This window comes from Rana temporaria, chromosome 1, assembly GCF_905171775.1.
Source record: "Rana temporaria chromosome 1, aRanTem1.1, whole genome shotgun sequence".
NCBI lineage: Eukaryota > Metazoa > Chordata > Amphibia > Anura > Ranidae > Rana > Rana temporaria.
This window is the reverse complement of record NC_053489.1, coordinates 9,934,143-9,953,492: the sequence shown is the minus strand read 5'-3', so window position 1 is coordinate 9,953,492 and position 19,350 is coordinate 9,934,143. Positions and strand designations below refer to the sequence as shown.

General features: G+C 46.0%; 2 protein-coding genes across 2 annotated transcripts in view; both read right to left on the bottom strand.

Annotated features, from left to right (window-relative positions):
* The window catches only part of LOC120924614 (N-acetyltransferase 8-like), a 72,900-nt gene that overhangs the window by 14,663 nt on the left and 38,887 nt on the right, over positions 1-19,350 (bottom strand). The gene's annotated exons all lie outside the window — the stretch shown is intronic.
* On the bottom strand, positions 10,469-12,988 carry LOC120924523 (N-acetyltransferase 8-like). The gene is made up of 3 exons (XM_040335824.1): positions 12,824-12,988; positions 11,305-11,400; positions 10,469-11,207 (listed from the first exon to the last, which is right to left on the bottom strand). The coding sequence occupies exons 1-3, from the start codon at positions 12,986-12,988 to the stop codon at positions 10,527-10,529; spliced, it is 942 nt and encodes a 313-aa protein (XP_040191758.1). The 3' UTR covers positions 10,469-10,526.

The window sequence follows — 19,350 nt, the reverse complement described above, 5'->3', positions numbered from 1 at the left end:
GGCCGGGCGACCTTGTGAAGGACGAATCCGATGTCTCGTATATGCGTCACTCTTATAAGAGAAGCTGGTGGTCAAATTTTTTTTGGGGGGGGGGAGGCGCAAATGAAAAAAAAAAAAAACAATCGCAGCCTCACTGTGCCCATCAAATGCAGCCATTGTGCCATCAATTGTCACCACTGTGCCATGCCATCAAACGCAGCCACTGTGCCATCAATTGTCACCACTGTGCCATGCCATCAAACGCAGTCACTGTGCCATGCCATCAAACGCAGCCACTGTGCCATCAATTGTCACCACTGTGCCATGTCATCAAACGCAGTCACTGTGCCATGCCATCAAATGCAGTCACTGTGCCATACCATCAAACGCAACCACTGTGCTATCAATTGTCACCACTGTGCCATGCCATCAAATGCAACCACTGTGCCATCAATTTTCACCACTGTGCCATGCCATCAAATGCAGTCACTGTGCCATACCATCAAACGCAACCACTGTGCCATCAATTTTCACCACTGTGCCATGCCATCAAACGCAACCACTGTGCCATGCCATCAAATGCAGTCACTGTGCGATCAATTGTCACCACTGTGCCATGCCATCAAACGCAGCCACTGTGCCATCAATTGTCACCACTGTGCCATGCCATCAAACGCAGTCACTGTGCCATCAATTGTCACCACTGTGCCATGCCATCAAAAGCAGTCACTGTGCCATGCCATCAAACGCAGCCACTGTGCCATCAATTGTCACCAGTGTGATACATTTGCCTATATGTCTCAGTGTACTGCTCCCTGCTAGCCATATGGGTAGATGTAGAAAGGAATTTCATGTGTGATTCATTCCTCTGACCGGTTATTGACGTGCTAATGTCCCCTCACTATTCTAAAGGTTAATTGATCTATTGTGTTGTGTGAAGAAGATCTGTGTTTACCCTTAAAAGATGTGTATTGTATCATCAGGCTAAATGATTAGAGAAGTAGTATGTTAATTATTCTGATTGCTTCAGTGTATTAATTAACTCCACTGATGTCTTTATCTAAAGAAACGTGTCTGCATGGTCGGCTCCGACTTGTCTCCTATAATCTGTATGGGAAACCCCACTGTGTGAGGGGGGCGTTCCTAACAGGTTGTAACCACATATAAGCTGAGTTTTTGTGTCATTAAAGTGTCTTGTTCTAGCAGTAAGCTTGGCATGTGTGGCTTTCTGGGCGATTCCAGGGATATCCCTCCTCGTGGAATATTGGGGTGATTTTCGTTATGGGAAGAAGGGAACGTTGACGGGGATATCATACCGATACCGTCACAATTGGTTGGTAGCAGTGGGATTTTCCCTTCTATTCCCCTTCACACCCGGATTCCAAGCAGACACTGGAAGAACTACTGGAAGTTCGTGGAAGGATTGCTAGCAACAAAACCAAGCGGGTCAACATAGCAGAATCAATGGAGATAGACCAGGAGGACGGGATTGCAGCAACGCCAGCAGTACAAGAGATGGAGACACCAGTGATTCAGGAGGAGGAATCGCCAGCCAACAAATTAATGAGAGAGAAGCTAGCGTGGTTCGGCCCGAACCCAACGGCGGATGTGGTGCTGAAAGTGATGGACCTGTTAGTAAACGCAGAGCTACAGAAGGCTAAACAAATAAGAGACGCAGAGCTACAGTTAAAACTGGCAGCAGTCCAACAAGCAGCCGCACATCCTCCAAACAGTGAGTACAGCACAGCAGACACAAGGAAGATCCCGTTTAGCGCTTTTAAAGCTTTTGATGAAAAGGACTGTGAGATTGATAACTACCTGGCAGACTTTGAGCGACAATGTAACCTGCACCGAATAGCTAGAAGAGAGTGGGTTGCAATATTGTCAGGCAAACTGTCAGGCAAAGCTTCTGATGCTTTCCGGACCGTGCCAGATCAGGATATCCATAGCTACGCCCGGGTTAAAGAAGTGCTCCTAGCTCGTTATGCAGTAACCCCAGAGTCCCACCGACAGAAGTTCAGGGACTCACGCAAAACCACAAAAGACTCTTACGCGGAATGGGCATGCCAGTTGTCCCTGTCGGCCTCTAACTGGGTTAACAGCAGCCAGGCCACCACCGCAGAGGACATTTTGCAACTAATGCTCCTGGAGCAATTTTACAATCACATCCAGACGGATGTCAAATATTGGGTGAGAGATCGCAGGCCCATGACTCTACCAGAGGCCGCGAAGTTGGCGGATGAATATGCGGATACTCGCAAGATGAACCAGGTCACACCACGGGTACAACCTCCACGACCAACGGTGCCCTCACACCCACCAGCCGCTAGATACCAACCTCCTAACAGACCGGTGACATCTAGCCCTCGCTATCCACGCCAGGAGGACAACGAACAACGCTGCTTCCGGTGCAAACAGCTGGGTCACTTCAAGCAGAATTGCCCCATGAACGACAACACCAGGTCAAATTGGTCTCAACCTGGGTACCGCCCACCAGCAGCAGCCCATTGTGTAGACTCGGCTTGGGATCTCCAGGAGCTGGGTCCAGAAGAACCATTGGACACCATTTACGAAGTCCTCACGGTACAATCTGGTATTACGGACAACAGGGAACACCATTGTCAGCTGGTCATGGGCGACAGCCATGAGACAGAGGGGCCCTGGAGGGAGCTGGGCAGAAAGAGGCACCGCCGGCTACCCCCAAGAAGAAGAGGTCCTGGAAGCCGTATAACAAGCTGACCTGGGATGAGAAGAAGCGACTGGAGGAGAGGGAGTCGCAGCGGGCGTCCCAGATGCGGGCCGAGATGTTCACCAAGGGCCCACCGGTGGCCCCTTACACCACCACCCAGTTCCTGATGATGAAGGACCACGTGGAGAGCCTGCAGGACATGAGCAAGCAGGAGCTGATCCGTGAGTACATAGAGCTGGAGGAGTGCATAAGCCGCATGGAGGAGGAGAACAACCACCTGAGGTCACAGCAGGCTGACCCCCCCAGGCTCCATGAACTGGAGATGGAGCTGGAGAAGCTCAAAGAGGAGAACCGGCGGCTGCGGAGGGAGCAGAGGGTGGCTGACCCTATGGGGCACTGATCTTCCCCCCCCCCCCCCGAACTCTGAGCACCAGTGCTACAGCATTTCAACAAATATAACTTTTTCTTTTATGAATCTCCTGTGATTGTCACTTCAGAGCCATAACCTGCCCCTCCCATAGCGGGACACCTAGATGGCGGCGCACAGACCCATTCGCCGTCTTCACACTGACTTCTGGTGACTCTGCAAATCACACACAGACTTGGGGACTGACCGGCGTGTGATCTGACGACCCGGGAGCAGTTGCCAAGGGAGGTCAGTTACGCCAAACAGAGTTAACCTCGGACTAAAAGCTCTGAACCTGTCAACCCTACTGGACCAGGGAAGGTCCAACCGGGTTTGCCGGAGCAGGGAGAAAAAGGGGGGCCATTGTGATGCATTTGCCTATATGTCTCAGTCTAATGCTCTCCCTGCTAACTTAATTCTGTGGGTTAGAGGTAACAGGTGTTTCATGTGTGATTCATCTCTCTCTGTGAACACTGTTCATATGTTAAATAAGGCTAGCTTTGAAAGGCCTTTAATTGTGTGATAACGCTGTGTAAAAACCTTTTGATACTCAGAGGTGTTAATAGGTGTCAAGCTGCATGCAGGGACGAAATGTCTGCCTAGGAAACTTAGTGTGTGAAGGTGGTTTGTTGTTTAAGGAATGTGCAGTGATTAGACATGATAATTGTCGGTCGGTGCCGACCTGTCTAGAATGTTTTAGTAATTAGCCTTAATGTGTGATTAGGGGGGGTGGAGATTTCATCATTGCTTGAATGTCTTGGACTGTATAAAAAGCTGAGAAAAAAAACCATTAAACTGTGTTGTTCCAGCAGTAAGCTGGTCTCATGTGTGGCTTTCTGGGCGACCCCAGGGATATTCCTCCTCGTGGAATATTGGGGTGATTATCGTTATGGGAAGAAGGGAATCTTTGACGGGGATATCATTCTACTACCGTCACAGTCATGTGGTCTGATGAGACAAAAATAGAGCTTTTCGGTCTAAACGCCACTCGCCGTGTTTGGAGGAAGATGAAGAGGATGAGTACAACCCCAAGAACACCATCCCAACTGTGAAGCATGGAGGTGGAATTATCATTCTTTGGGGATGCTTTTCTGCAAAGGGGGCAGGATGACTGCACCGTATTGAGGGGAGGATGTATTGTGAGATCTTTTTTTTTTTATAAATTCTTTATTTTTTAAAATGTTATGATTTCCACACTTTTATACCATCTCTCCTAATCAATTTCTTAATTCACTGTGAATTATCATTATCTTTTCTCTCTTTACCTCCAACTTCTTTCTCCCTACCAGACCCTCCCTCCTAAAAAAATAAATAAAAATAAAATAAACCAAGGAGAAGGGACACATCAGACTCCCTCCTCCTCTCATCCCCTTTATCCTCTCCCTCCCCTCTGATCTGACTCAATTTTCCTCTCTTAACCCCTCCCTGTATTGCAGGTATGGGCAGGGATGGACTGGCCATTGGGACTACAGGGAGTTTCCCGGTGGGCCGATGGCTCAGTGGGCCGGCTTCAGTGACAGGCTATGGCCTGGGAACTGATTCTTTGCCCCGGGTGAAATAATGTCTAGCTCCCCCACTGGTACTGCCTATAAGAGTACCAGTACCAGCCATTCTACTCTAATAAAGTAGAACGGCTAGTGAAGGGGAAGAGGGGGTGCGGGTGGCCGGGGGAGGGGGGTGCGGGAGTTGTCCGGCCGCCATGGGAGAGATCTGTCAAAGTGAGCCAGTCTGGATGAAGTCCAGGGCAAAATTTTTGTCCCAGTCCAGCCCCGGTACCTCTCATCTTGATCTTTCATTGCTATAGTAAGATTCTCCATTTGTTGGATTTCTGCGAGCCTGGCGAACCACTGTGTGCTGGCTGGGGGGCTCTCCCTCTTCCACAAGGCAGGGATACACGCCCTGGCGGCTATGATAAGGTGTTTCAGCAGGGAGTTTTTATATTTTTCCATTGATATTGGGATATCAAGTAATAGAATAGCTGTTGGTCTGTCTTCTAGAGTCACTCCTGTTATTGTTTTAATAATTTCTATCACCGTTCTCCAAAACTCCTTAATTTTCTCACACTCCCAGAAGATATGTATTAGCGTACCTACTGCCGTATTGTGAGATCTTGGCCAACAAGCTCCTTCCCTCAGTAAGAGCATTGAAGATGGGCCAAGGCCGGGTCTTCCAACATGACAATGACCCCAAACACACAGCCAGGGCAACTAAGGAGTGGCTCCGGAAGAAGCACCTCAAGGTCCTGGAGTGGCCTAGCCAGTCTCCCGACCTGAACCCAATAGAAGATCCTTGGAGGGAGCTGAAAGTCCGTATTGCCCAGCGGCAGCCATCCGAAACCTGAAGGATCTGGAGAAGCTCTGTATGGAGGAGTTGTGATGGAAATACTAAAATTCCTATTTTGTGTTAAGCTAATTCTTTTATTAGAACCACTGAAGTGTTTTTCTTATATTCTTTTTGTTTCTTTTATATTCCTTTATTTGTTTATCTATATATGATATATACATATGCATGTGTGAAAAATATATATCACAATAGTGTTTATTCTCCTTAAGAGGTTATGTCAGATATAATGTTTTAAAGTTACAATTACATCTCAAACTTGGAGTGAGGACAAAAGACTATTATCAAGAACAGATGTGTTCAAACCCCTCCAAAACAGCTCATTCCAAAACCCCCCCTTCTTCCTTGCTTCACCTATGTCCATATATGACTTTGAAGAGAAAACCCTGGAAGGTTGGGGATGGACCCCTGTTTATGGACATTCCACAAGGAACTCTAAGGCCGAGTACTCACGAGCAAACATGTCCGATGAAACCGGTCCGCGGACCGTTTTCATCGGACATGTCTGCCCGGGGACTGCCCGGGGACTTCTGTTCGATGGCTATACACACCATCGAACAGAGGTCCGCGCGTAAACAATACGCGGGGCGTGTCCGCGGTGTCGCCGCGTCGATGACGCGGTGTCGCCGCGACAATGACGCGGCGACGTGGGCGGCCTGCCTTTAAAATGCTTCCATGCATGCGTCAAAGTCATTCGACGCATGCGAGGGATGGCGGGCGGCAGGACATGTACTGTACAGACGACCGTACATGTCCGGGCGGACAGGTTTCCAGCAGACTGTTTTGAAGCAAGTCCAGGAAACAGTTGTCCGCTGGAAACCTGTCCGATCTGCCCGAAAATGGTCCGCTCGGGCCAACACACGGCCAAACATGTCTGCTGAAACTACCAGTTTTAGCTGACATGTTTGGTCGTGAGTACGGGGCCTTACACGAGGCTGTCTGTGCCATGAGGAGCTCCATACCATATATGGGCTTGCAAGGAGAACGTGTGCAGTATAGACGTCACAGGGGCATGTAATAAGGGACTGAACTATATGAAACTGACCAATGTGTATGCTTATGTTTGTGATGTCATGTTGTTAATAAAAGGAGCCGCACAGGCTCCACCTCTTCCTCTTGAGGCTGAACGCTGGAAAGGTGAAGATGTAGATTTTTTCTCTCTGGTCTGCATGTTTCACTATTATGATTTGGGTCAAACGGCAGAAATGGGGTTCGCCCTGAGGTTGTATCAGGGGTCAATCCTTATCAGAGTGGGGCCAAAATCCCTGCTGCAGTGTGTGCAAACATGGTCAGGAACTTCAGGAAACGTTCGATCTCTGTAATTGCAAACAAAGATTTCTGTACCAAATATTAAGTTCTGCTTTTCTGATGTAGCAAATACTTATGTCATGCGATAAAATGCAAATTAATTAATTACTAAAAATCATACAATGTGATTTTCTGGATGTTTGTTTTAGATTCCGTCTCTCACAGTTGAAGAGTACCTATGATAAAAATTACAGAGCTCTACATGCTTTGTAAGTAGGAAAACCTGCAAAATCGGCCGTGTATCACATACTTGTTCTCCCCACTGTATATGCAGCCCCCGGGTTACAAACAAGAGAGAAGTTCTGTAGGTTTGTTCTTAAAGGAGTTGTAAACAAAAATTCTGCTAAAATGTCCTGCTGTATCGTATAGAGCCACAATAGTTTAATGATTCGATGAGACACAGACACAGCGATACACTCCAGAATCCAGCAGCACCAACAGAAAAAAAAAAAAAAAAAATGTTAAGATTTATTCTAAATTTATTATCAGCAACTGGAGCATTTGAAATATAATTTGAAGTGAAGGGGATGAAACAAAACTGATTCAAAGGGAGGAGGTGCTGTGGGGTTTTAGACACACACTGCTCACAACTCCTTGAAGTCTCTGGATCATGTAGAGAGCGAGCCTGACGCACTGCTGTAGTCCATAGGACGGGGGCCAGCACGTTAGTGACCACAGTGAGAAATCTCCCAGTACTGTGGTCATCAGGAAACAGACAACCAGGAAGTTTCCAGAACAGAGAGGAATTACAGCAACATCAGAGCAAAAACGAGCAATGAGGACATGAAACCAGGACTGCAGTAAGGTAAAGGAAGCTATTTAGCTAAAAAAAAAAAAAAAATTCCTTTAGTGACCCTTTAACCACTTAAGGACCGCCTCCTGCATATATACGTCAGCAGAATGGCACGGCTGGGCACATGCAAGTACAGGTACGTCCTGTACTAGTACCCAGCCGTGGGTCGCGGGCGCGCGCCCGCGACCCTGTCCGAAGCTCCGTGACCGGTACCGCGGGACCCGCGATCGGTCCCCGGAGCTGAAGAACGGGGAGAGCTGTGTGTAAACACGGCTTCCCTGTGCTTCACTGTGGCGGCCGCAGCGATCGTGTCATTCCTTTTATAGGAGGACACAATCGATGACGTCACACCTACAGCCACAACCCCCTACAGTTGTAAACACACTTCAGGGAACGCATAACTCCTACAGCGCCCCCTTGTGGTTAACTCCCAAACCGCAACTGTCATTTTCACAATAAATAATGCAATTTAAATGCATTTTTTGCTGTGAAAATGACAATTGTCCCAAAAATGGGTCAAAATTGTCCGAAGTGTCCGCCATAATGTCGCAGTCACGAAAAAAATCGCTGATCGCCGCCATTAGTAGTAAAAAATTTTTTTTTTTATAAAAATGCAATAAAACAATCCCCTATTTTGTAAACGCTATAAATTTTGCGCAAACCAACCGATAAACGCTTATTGCGATTTTTTTTACCAAAAATAGGTAGAAGAATACGTATCGGTCTAAACTGAGTAAAAAAATATTTTTTTTATATATTTTTGGGGGATATTTTTTTAAAGCAAAAAGTAAAAAATATTGCATTTTTTTCAAAATCGTCGCTCTATTTTTGTTTATAGCGCAAAAAATAAAAACCGCAGAGGTGATCAAATACCACCAAAAGAAAGCTCTATTTGTGGGGGGAAAAGGACGCCAATTTTGTTTGGGAGCCACGTCGCACGACCGCGCAATTGTCTGTTAAAGCGACGCAGTTCCGAATCGCAAAACCTGGCCGGGTCCTTTAGCAGCATTTTGGTCCGGGTCTTAAGTGGTTAAGTTGATTTTGTATGTAAATTGGAACAGGTACATTTTTTAAGTGTAACGCCAGCCCAAATATTTTTTTTTACAATTTTTGGATAGTGTAGGAAAAGGTTAACACCCCTGTAAAGGTTTGTTTTGCTGTCTGTGGCCCTGTTCAGAAAATTTCACCTCACTTTCTGTCCCAATGACAATTGGATTTTGAAAATTTGGGGTTGTTGTGGAAACAAGGATTGGTGATAAAGCATCAGCGGAGACTCCTTTTTCCCATGAAAACTCTTAAGCCTTATACACACGGTCGGACTTCAAAAAAAAATTCCGTGGATTTTTGTTTGAAGGGCGTTGGCCGTGAACTTGGTATGCATACACATGACTTTTTCAGCAAACTCCCAAAATCACGTGTTTTTTCCGCTCTTTACCGCCACCCTTTGGTCAACTTCTGCTATTGTTGGTTGATTTTTAACATTGGTTCTCAGCATACGTGTTTGTACTTTGGACAAAATTCCGATGGACTTCTGGACACACGATAGGACTTTGCACCGTAGGACTTTTGTTGCTGAAAAGTTTGTCCGTTTGCAGAGTGAAATTTTGTCAGATGAAAACCCAAAAAGTTTGTCTGATGGAGCGTACACACGTCCGGATTTTTTTTAAAAAAATCTGCTCATTTTGAAGTTTGTTGTCAAAAAGTCTGACCGTGTGTATGGGACTTAACAGGAGCAGTGGCGGTTCGTCCACAGAGGGCGCTAGAGCGCCGCCCCCTCTGGCTCTCGCCGCCACTGAGTCTAATAACATAGATTCATGCATTGCACGAATCTATGTTATTATCGCCGCTGCCGCTGTTCTATTCAGATGGTCGGCGCTCATGTCCGGCCATCTGAATAACGGCAGCTGGTTGGCTGTACGGAAGTGCCTATCAGAGCCAACGGCTCTGATAGGCTTTTCCGAGTACAGCCCTCGGGTCTCAGAAGCTTATACAAGGAACGCACTAGGGATGCGCTCCTTGGATAAGACTGACAGGCGTCTCTGCCAATCAGGTTCACCGGTTCTGGTAACCGGTAACCTGATTGGCTGAAGTGACATCGAGGGCGGGACTAGGGAGAAGACATCGAGGGAGCGTGGAGAGAGGATGGCTGACCCGAGAAAGGTAAGTGCCGGGAGACAGGGGGGGGGAAAGCAATCTGGCGGTTTTTGAGGGGGCACAATGTCATAGCACAGTGGCGACAATGGCATAGCACAGTGGCGACAAATAATGGGCACAGTGGCTGCGTTTAGCATGGCACAGTGGCGACAATTGATGGGCACAGTGGCGACAATGACATGGCACAGTGGCGACAATTGATGGGCACATTGGCGACAATGGCATGGTACAGTGGCTGCGTTTGGCATGGCACAGTGGCGACAATTGATGGGTACAGTGACGACAATAGCATGGCACAGTGGCGACAATGGCATGGCACAGTGGCTGCTTTTGGCATGGCACAGTGGCGACAATTGATGGCACAGTGGCTGCGTTTGGCATGGCACAGTGGCGACAATTGATGGGCACAGTGGAGACAAAGGCATGGCACAGTGGTGACAATTAATGGCACAGTGGCTGCGTTTGGCATGGCACAGTGGCGACAATTGATGGCACAGTGGCTGCGTTTGATGGCATGGCACAGTGGCGACAATTGATGGCACAGTGGCTGCGTTTGATAGCATGGCACAGTGGCGACAATTTTATGGCACAGTGGCGACAATTTTATGGCACAGTGGCCACGTTTGATGGGCACAGTGGGGGCAATTGATGGGTACAGTGAGGCTGCAATTGATGTTTTTTTTGTTTTGTTTTTTTCATTTGTTTGCGCCCCCTCAAAAATTTTGAGCACCAGCCGCCACTGAACAGGAGTGATTGTCCCTTCCCAGGGGTAGATTTCCTCTATCTTCCTGTTGTCTCCTTCCTTTCGTAAGTATGTAAGTCGGATATTTGCAAATCGGGGAGTGCCTGCATGTGATTTATCCCTGAACGGGAATGTCGTACTGGTAAAACAAAATTTTGAAGTCAACGAATTTTCCAATTATAAATGGTGCATAGTCGGTGGCGGTTCGTCTGAAGCCCATCTTTAGATATAACTTTGAAGCATCGTTCTGAGATAAGGAGGTGCTTAACACCACCGCACTACTGCCTCTCTTCCGGGCATAGTCAATGACCGTGCTACACAAGGCCTTAGCGATCCCTTTCCCTCTGTGTTTTGTGGGAACCGACAATCTCTTAAGCTCCACGTGGTTTTCTCCAGTGGGAGGATCTGGAGGAATGGCAGCAACCATCCCAGCAACTTCCCCAGCCAGCTCTGCCACCCAGAAGCAGTAACCATCCCGTTGTAGGTAATATTTCTGGATATTCATCATGTCGGTAGCTAAGCTATCTGCAACATAACCAACGTAGATATGCCTGTTCACAAGCCATAGTGCTGCTACACTGAGAGATACCGCCATGGATGAGAGGAGGTAAGACCCCGTGGTCTGTAGGAATACCAAGAACATGGCCAGCAGGAGAGCCCAGATGTGAGGGAGGCTGACAGTGTGAAAGAAAGCAGTATTGGTGTGTTCTATAATGCCTCGTGAAAAGATATCCCGGACCGCTTCATAATCCGAGTCCTTGTACAGCCGAATAACGTAGTCAGGCATAGTCTCCTCCTGCAAAAGAAAATTTATAGGTAATACATGGAGTGTTTATTTATAGTCAAGGACAAAGGAATACATGGAGCGTTTATAGTCAAAGAAAAAGGAATACTGGAGCGTTCATAGTCAAGGACAAAGGAATACTGGAGCGTTCATAGTCAAGGACCAAGGAATACATGGAGCGTTCATAGTCAAAGAAAAAGGAATACTGGAGCGTTCATAGTCAAGGACAAAGGAATACTGGAGCGTTCATAGTCAAGGACAAAGGAATACTGGAGTGTTCATAGTCAAGGACAAAGGAATACTGGAGCGTTCATAGTCAAAGACAAAGGAATACTGGAGCGTTCATAGTCAAGGACAAAGGAATACTGGAGCGTTCATAGTCAAGGACAAAGGAATACTGGAGTGTTCATAGTCAAAGACAAAGGAATACTGGAGCGTTCATAGTCAAAGACAAAGGAATACTGGAGCGTTCATAGTCAAGGACAAAGGAATACTGGAGCGTTTATAGTCAAAGACAAAGGAATACTGGAGCGTTCATAGTCAAAGACAAAGGAATACTGGAGCGTTCATAGTCAAAGAAAAAGGAATACATTGAGAGTTCATAGTCAAGGACTACACTAAGGGCCAGATTCACGTCCGATCGCGTATCTTTGTGCGGGCGTAACGTATCTGATTTACGTTACGCCTCCGCAACTTAGACGGGCAAGTGCAGTATTCTCAAAGCACTTGCTCCGTAAGTTGCGGCGGCGTAGCGTAAATCGGCCGGCGTAAGCCCGCCTAATTGAAATTTAGAAGAGGGGGGCGTGTTTTATGTAAATGTTGTGTGACCCGACGTGATTGACGTTTTTCCCGAACGGCGCATGCGCCGTCCGTGGAATTTCCCAGTGTGCATTGCTCCAAAGTACGCCGCAAGGACGTCATTGGTTTCGACGTGAACGTAAATGACGTCCAGCCCCATTCACGGACGACTTACGCAAACGACGTAACTTTTTCAAATTTCAACGCGGGAACGACGGCCATACTTAACATTGTTACGCCGCACTTACGCCACCATATAGCAGGGGTAACTATACGCCGGAAAAAGCCGAACGCAAGCGACGTAAAAAAAAAAGCGCGGGGCGGTCGTTCGTTTCTGAATCGGTGTAAATACTCATTTGCATATTCCTCGCGTAAAAATACGGAAGCGCCACCTAGCGGCCAGCCTGAAATTGCAGCCTAAGATACGACGGTGTAAGACACTTACACCTGTCGGATCTTAGGAATATCTATGCGTAACTGATTCTCTGAATCAGGCGCATAGATACGACCGACCACACTCAGAGATACGACGGCGTATCAGGAGATACGACGGTGTATCAGGAGATACGCCGTCGTATCTCTTTTCTGAATCCGGGCCCGTGAGTTCATAGTCAAGAACAAAGCAAAGGAATACATGGAGAGTTCATATTCAAAGACAACGAAATACATGGAGAGTTCATAGTCAAGGACCAAGGAATACTGGAGTGTTCATAGTCAAAGACAAAGGAATACATGAAGCGTTCATAGTCAAAGACAAAGGAATACATGGAGCGTTCATAGTCAAGGACAAAGAAATACTGGCGTGTTCATAGTCAAGGACAAAGGAATACTGGAGTGTTCATAGTCAAGGACAAAGGAATACTGGAGTGTTCATAGTCAAGGACAAAGGAATACATGGAGCGTTCATAGTCAAAGACAAAGGAATACATGGAGCGTTCATAGTCAAAGACAAAGGAATACATGGAGCGTTCATAGTCAAAGACAAAGGAATACATGAAGCGTTCATAGTCAAGGACAAAGGAATACTGGAGTGTTCAAGGTTAAAGACAAAGGAATACTGGAGCGTTCATAGTCAAAGACAATGGAATACATGGAGAATTCATAGTCAAGGACAATGGAATACATGGAGAGTTCATAGTCAAGGACAAAGGAATACATGAAGCGTTCATAGTCAAAGACAAAGGAATACATGGAGCGTTCATAGTCAAGGACAAAGAAATACTGGAGTGTTCATAGTCAAGGACAAAGGAATACTGGAGTGTTCATAGTCAAGGACAAAGGAATACTGGAGTGTTCATAGTCAAGGACAAAGGAATACTGGAGCGTTCATAGTCAAAGACAAAGGAATACATGGAGCGTTCATAGTCAAAGACAAAGGAATACATGGAGCGTTCATAGTCAAAGACAAAGGAATACATGGAGCGTTCATAGTCAAAGACAAAGGAATACTGGAGTGTTCAAGGTTAAAGACAAAGGAATACTGGAGCGTTCATAGTCAAAGACAAAGGAATACATGGAGAATTCATAGTCAAGGACAATGGAATACACAGTGAGTTCATAGTCAAGAACAAAGGAATACATGGAGAGTTCATAGACAAAGACAAAGGAATACTGGAGTGTTCATAGTCAAGGATTAAGGAATACTGGAGAGTTCATATTCAAAGACAACGGAATACATGGAGAATTCATAGTCAAGGACAAAGGAATACATGGATAATTCATAGTCAAGGACAAAGGAATACATGGAGCGTTCATGGTCAAAGGCAAAGGAATACATCTCCCGAGCCCTGCTCTATGGGTCCATAAGACACACAAAGCCTCGACTCGGCCCAGCCCCCCACTCTCTTCTCATTGGCTCACTGGCTGTGATCAGGGCCGCCATCAGGGGGGTACAGGCAGTACACCTGTAAGGGGCTTGGAGGGCCCCAGATGGCAACTATTTTTTTAAATATATTTCTATTTTATTTTTTATTAAAGGGCCATTTTTTTTTTAGAGGTCTGGAGGTCCCCAGGGCCCCGGATGGCAACCCCCCATTTTTTATTTGTTTATTAAAAAAAAAAAAAAAAAAATTCTAATATATTTTTATTTTATTTTTTATTAAAGGGCCAATTGTTTTTTTTAGGGGTACGGGGGTCCCCAGGGGCCCGGATGACAACCCCCCTTTTTTTTTATAACATTTTTTTTTTATATATATATTTTTTATTATATATATATATATATATATATATACCGTATATATATATATATATATATATATATATATATATTATTATTATTATTTTTATTATTATTATTATTATATAATTTTTTTTTATTAAAGGGCCCAGAGGTCCCCAGGGCCTTTTTTTATATATATTTTTCTTAATTTCTCCTTTTTTTTGTAAAGCCCCCCCCCCGCTTCTCAATTTCAGGCAGCAGCACCCCCCCACCCCCCGGTTCTCTGCTCCAGGGGGCCCATGGCTGAAGCTGTGTAAGGGGCCCCATAATTCCTGATGGCTGCCCTGGCTGTGATTGACATCAATGGGAGCCACTTGCTCCCGCTTCTTGTTCTGATAGATATGGTAATCTGCATGGGTCTTTTATGGCTTTGCCCTAAACCGAGGAGATACTGGGCTGACATAGTGGGCACTTTGAACTGTATTTCTGGTACTGATTTGCCTGTAGAACTTCTCACGTGTCTTTGAGGTCACTTTGATATATCCTCTATGGACACAAATATAATGGTTACTCTTCTTGGAGCGTTGCGTGTTGCTCGCAGGGTGATCGCTTTGAAGTGGACCTCACCGAAACTCACCTTCTCCCTCAGAATAAATGAGTGAACTAAATAAATATATTTCCTTTGAAAAACATACTTCCTTACTGCGCAACGCCATATCTAAATCTCAACCGATCTGGTCCTCCTAAACAGACTGCATGTTCCTGGCTTTTAAACTGGTTGTTAACCCACTAAAATTGATAGTATCCTCTCTGGGCTAGATTCAGGTACAATTGCGCTTTTTTTACGGAGGCGCAGAGCAACGTTTTTACCCTGCGCCCCCGCAAATTTACTGCGCTGCCCTTGATTCACGGAGCAGTTGCTCCGTAAATTGCGTGGGCGCGCCGGCAAAATGCCCGGCTTGAGAGCGGCGCAATTTAAATGATTCCGTAGGGGGCGGGAATTATTTAAATTAGGCGCGTTCCCACGCCGATCGTAGACCGCATGCTCCGTCAGGAAACTTTCCCGAAGTGCATTGCGGCAAATGACGTCGCAAGGACGTCATTTGCTTTAAAGTGAACGTGAATGGCGTCCAGCGCCATTCACGAATCACTTACGCAAACTACGTAAATTTGAAATTTTGCGACGTGGGAACGACGGGTATACGTAACATTAGCTGCCCCTGCTAATAGCAGCGGCAGCCTTACGCGAAAAAACGCCGTACGGAAACGACGTAAACTGCGTACGCAGGGCTCGCGTAACGTTGTGAATCGGCGTTAGTATGCAATTTGCATACTATACGCTGAGCACAACGGGAACGCCACCTAGCGGCCCACGCAAGAATGCAGCCTAAGATATGCGGGCATAAGAGCCTAATGTCGCGCAGATCTTAGGCTGCAGTCGGCGTAACAAGGTTCCTAAATCAGGAGCATTCGTTACGCCGGGGCAAGTAAGCAATTGCGCTGTGTAACTATGGTTACACAGGCGCAATTGCTTCTTGAATCCAGGCCTCTGTTTATTAATGTAATCTGTCCCTGTGTCTGTGCCTTATAAAAAAAAAAAAAAATGCAGCCATATACCTGTTTTCAGAGTGTAAATCAGCGCTCACGTGACCCGCCGCCCGGGCATGTACTGGCCATCGGGACTACAGGGAGTTTCCAGGTGGGCCGATGGCTCAGTGGGCTGGTTTCTGTGACAGCCTGTCAAAGTAATGGCTGTGCGGCCTATTAATTAGAGCACCGCTGTACCGCCAGTTCCCCCCTCCTGGTCAGTGAACGAGGGGGGGAAGGGCTTGGGTTGCCATTAAGCCTGGCCGGCTGGTATAGGAGACACCCGTCATTCGAACTGCCCATCACCTCACTTCATAGTGCGTAACCCGGCTCAGCCTGTGCAGCATTGCCGGTTTCTCAAATTTCAGCCAATAAAACTGTAGCAATGTTCCTGCATGTCGTTAGCCCTCCCGCTTCACTTGTTTTTCTGCATTGGCAAAATTAAAGTGGGCCGGTCTGGATGAAGTCCAGGGCCAAATTTTTGTCCCAGTCCAGCCCTGCCGCCGCCTTTTTACTTTCTCGGCCTAACAGCTGCATCGGGCAGGGCCGAAGATCCCCCCAGCTGATGTCAGTCAGGAGGGGAGGAGGAGAGAGGCAATGAGTCACGTGAGCGCCAATTGGCGCTCTGAAATCAGTTCAACAATTGCGAGGTTGTGTGATGCTGTACAAAAACAAAATGTACCGTATTTATCGGCGTATACCGCGCATTTTTTTCCCCTTAAAATAAGGGGAAAATCGTGGGTGCGCTTCCCGCACTCAGTTTGAACGCCTCCGCCGACATATACCGAGCGCAGTACACTCGGGTACATTCGGCCAGGCTCGGCTTCGCTCGTGGTCACGCTCTGTGACGTTTATGCGTGAGAAGCCGAGCGTGGCCGAGCGTGCCCGAGTGTACTACACTCGGTATATGTCGGCGGAGGCGTTCAAACTGGGCGCGGGAAGCGGGGATTCGACTCAGAGACAGCGCGGGAGAAGCCGGGAGGACACCACCGAGGCCGCAGATGGACGCCGGACCGGACAAGGCCGCCGATGGACGCCGGGCAAGACACCAAAACTTTAAGTAATAAAAAAAAAATTTTACGGGAATTTCGGGTCTACATTAGGGGTGCACGCTATACGCCGGAGCGCGCAATACCCTGATAAATACGGTATGTATTTTTTTCCCCCACAAATAGCGACTTCTTTTGGTGGTGTTTGATCACCTCTGCATTTTTTTTGCGCTATAAACCAAAAAAGAGCGACAATTTGGAAAAAAAACACATTCTTTTTTACTTTTTGCTATAATAAATATCCCCCCCACCCCCAAAAAAAAATAAAATAATGTAAAACAACAAGTTTCATCAGTTTAAGCCAATATGTATTCTTCTACATAATTTTGTTAAAAAAAAAAAATCACAATATGCATAAGTAGCGAGGTCCCAGGCCTCCTTTGATCTAATGAGAACCTCCAGGACCAGGGATAGCTGACATCCTTCTGTATGCAACGGCGGATCCAGGGGGGGGCAACAGGGCAATTGCCCCCCCCCCCCCCGAGACAATCATGTCACATTGGCTTTAAAAAAAAAACTGCTTTGCGGTGCCTGCAACTGCCGCTGCCGAGTCTCTCATTCTCTATCTCTCTCATCACCAGGGCCGGACTGGCCCAGCCCGGTAGTCTGCCTGTCCTGAGTAGTGTTGAGCAGAATACGCCATATTCGATTTCGCGATATATCTCGAATATATATTCGAATATTCGAGATATATTCGCTAAATTCGAATATTCGTGATATTTTATCGAAATTAAATGATTGCGATTTTTCGCTATTGCGAATGCGAAAATAATTGCGATTTTTTGATAACTGCGGTAGGAGCACTCTGATTGGCTCAGAATATTCGTGATATTTTATCGAAATATCGCAACATGCGAATGCGATATTTATTGCGCAATTTCGACAAATGCTGTAGGAGCGCTCTGATTGGCTCAGAATATTCGTGATATTTTATCGAAATATCGCAACATGCGAATGCGATATTTATTGCGCAATTTCGACAAATGCTGTAGGAGCACTCTGATTGGCTCAGAATATTCTTGATATTTTACAATACAAAATAATTGCGAATATTCGGCAAATGCAGAAGGAGCACTCTGATTGGCTCAGAATATTCTTGATATTTTACAATACAAAATAATTGCGAATATTCGGCAAATGCGGAAGGAGCACTCTGATTGGCTCAGAATATTCTTGATATTTTACAATAGAAAATAAAAAGTGTTTTGCATTGGTGGTGATTCTTTACTCTATCCATCTGTCACAGCCGTTTGTCAATCAAACACCTTGAAGATTGAACACGTTCATGCTGCATGCTTTGGACTTTTTTTCACTTCACATATCAAAGACATTTTTATGAAAGATTATTTTTCTATTATTGGGACTATATTTCTTTATATATTTGTTTCACTGTGTATTTCACAAGTTATTTGCGCTTGCTTATTTTATAATTTGCCCACATGTCTTGTCACTAGACATATTTTTTATTCTTGTAGAGCGACTCCATTTTCTGTCTTGTATTAATTTATGTTGTATAACATTTTTGAGTTGCTGCCGTATTCTCCCCTTTTTTTAAGGTATGCGCAATTTTTTCCTTCTTACAAAAAATAATAATATCAAACATACAAATATTCATAACATACACAAAGCCCCCCCCCCTTTTGCATCAGAGACAATCAGAGTTCTCCTACCACAGTTATCGAAAATTCGCAATCATTTTCGCATTCGCAATAGCGAAAAATCGCAATTTTTTTTTTTTTCAATTTGGCAACATAAAAGGATCGCCTCAGCTTAGCTACTCGGCCCAGGGTCTCTAATCATACCAGCAATGCTTTTAGACGTCGATAGGATGTGATCTGTTTTAAAAATCAAATTGAAAAAATGCGAATATTCGGAATTGCGAATATTCACCGCGAAATTCGAAATATAGCGCGATTTCTCGAATATGCTATATTCGAGTCGAATATTCGCAATGCGAATATTCGTGAGCAACACTAGTCCTGAGGCTGCTTTGAGCTGTAGCTGACTGCAGCGCTCCCCCTCTCTCCTGCGTGTATGACACCGGGCATCTCTCGCTGTGTGTGAGAGCTGGGTCTGTGTTCGGCTGTGCTGCCTGTGCTAGACCTGCTCATGTGATAGTAGATAGGAGATGGAACACTGATTGAATCAGTGTTTTGTCTATCACACAAGCCCGTCTAGGGGGGGGACCTTGCTAAAGCACACTTCCCTGCCGAACACAGACCTACAGCTCCTGTTTGTTCCATGACACACGCCCAGAGGCGATTCAGTTCGCATGTGTTGCGCTTTACAAGTTTCTCACTCACTCACGTCAGGAGAGGAGATACCTGCTGTGTGTGATCGAGGCAATGCCATGGTGAGTGCCATGCACAGTGGGGCTTCATTAATATACAAAAGTGGGGCTGCATTCATAGACAAAAGTGGGGCTGCATTCATAGACAAAAGTGGGACTGCATTCATAGACAAAAGTGGGGCTGCATTCATATACAAAGTGGGACTGCATTCATAGACAAAAGTGGGACTGCATTCATAGACAAAAGTGGGACTGCATTCATAGACAAAAGTG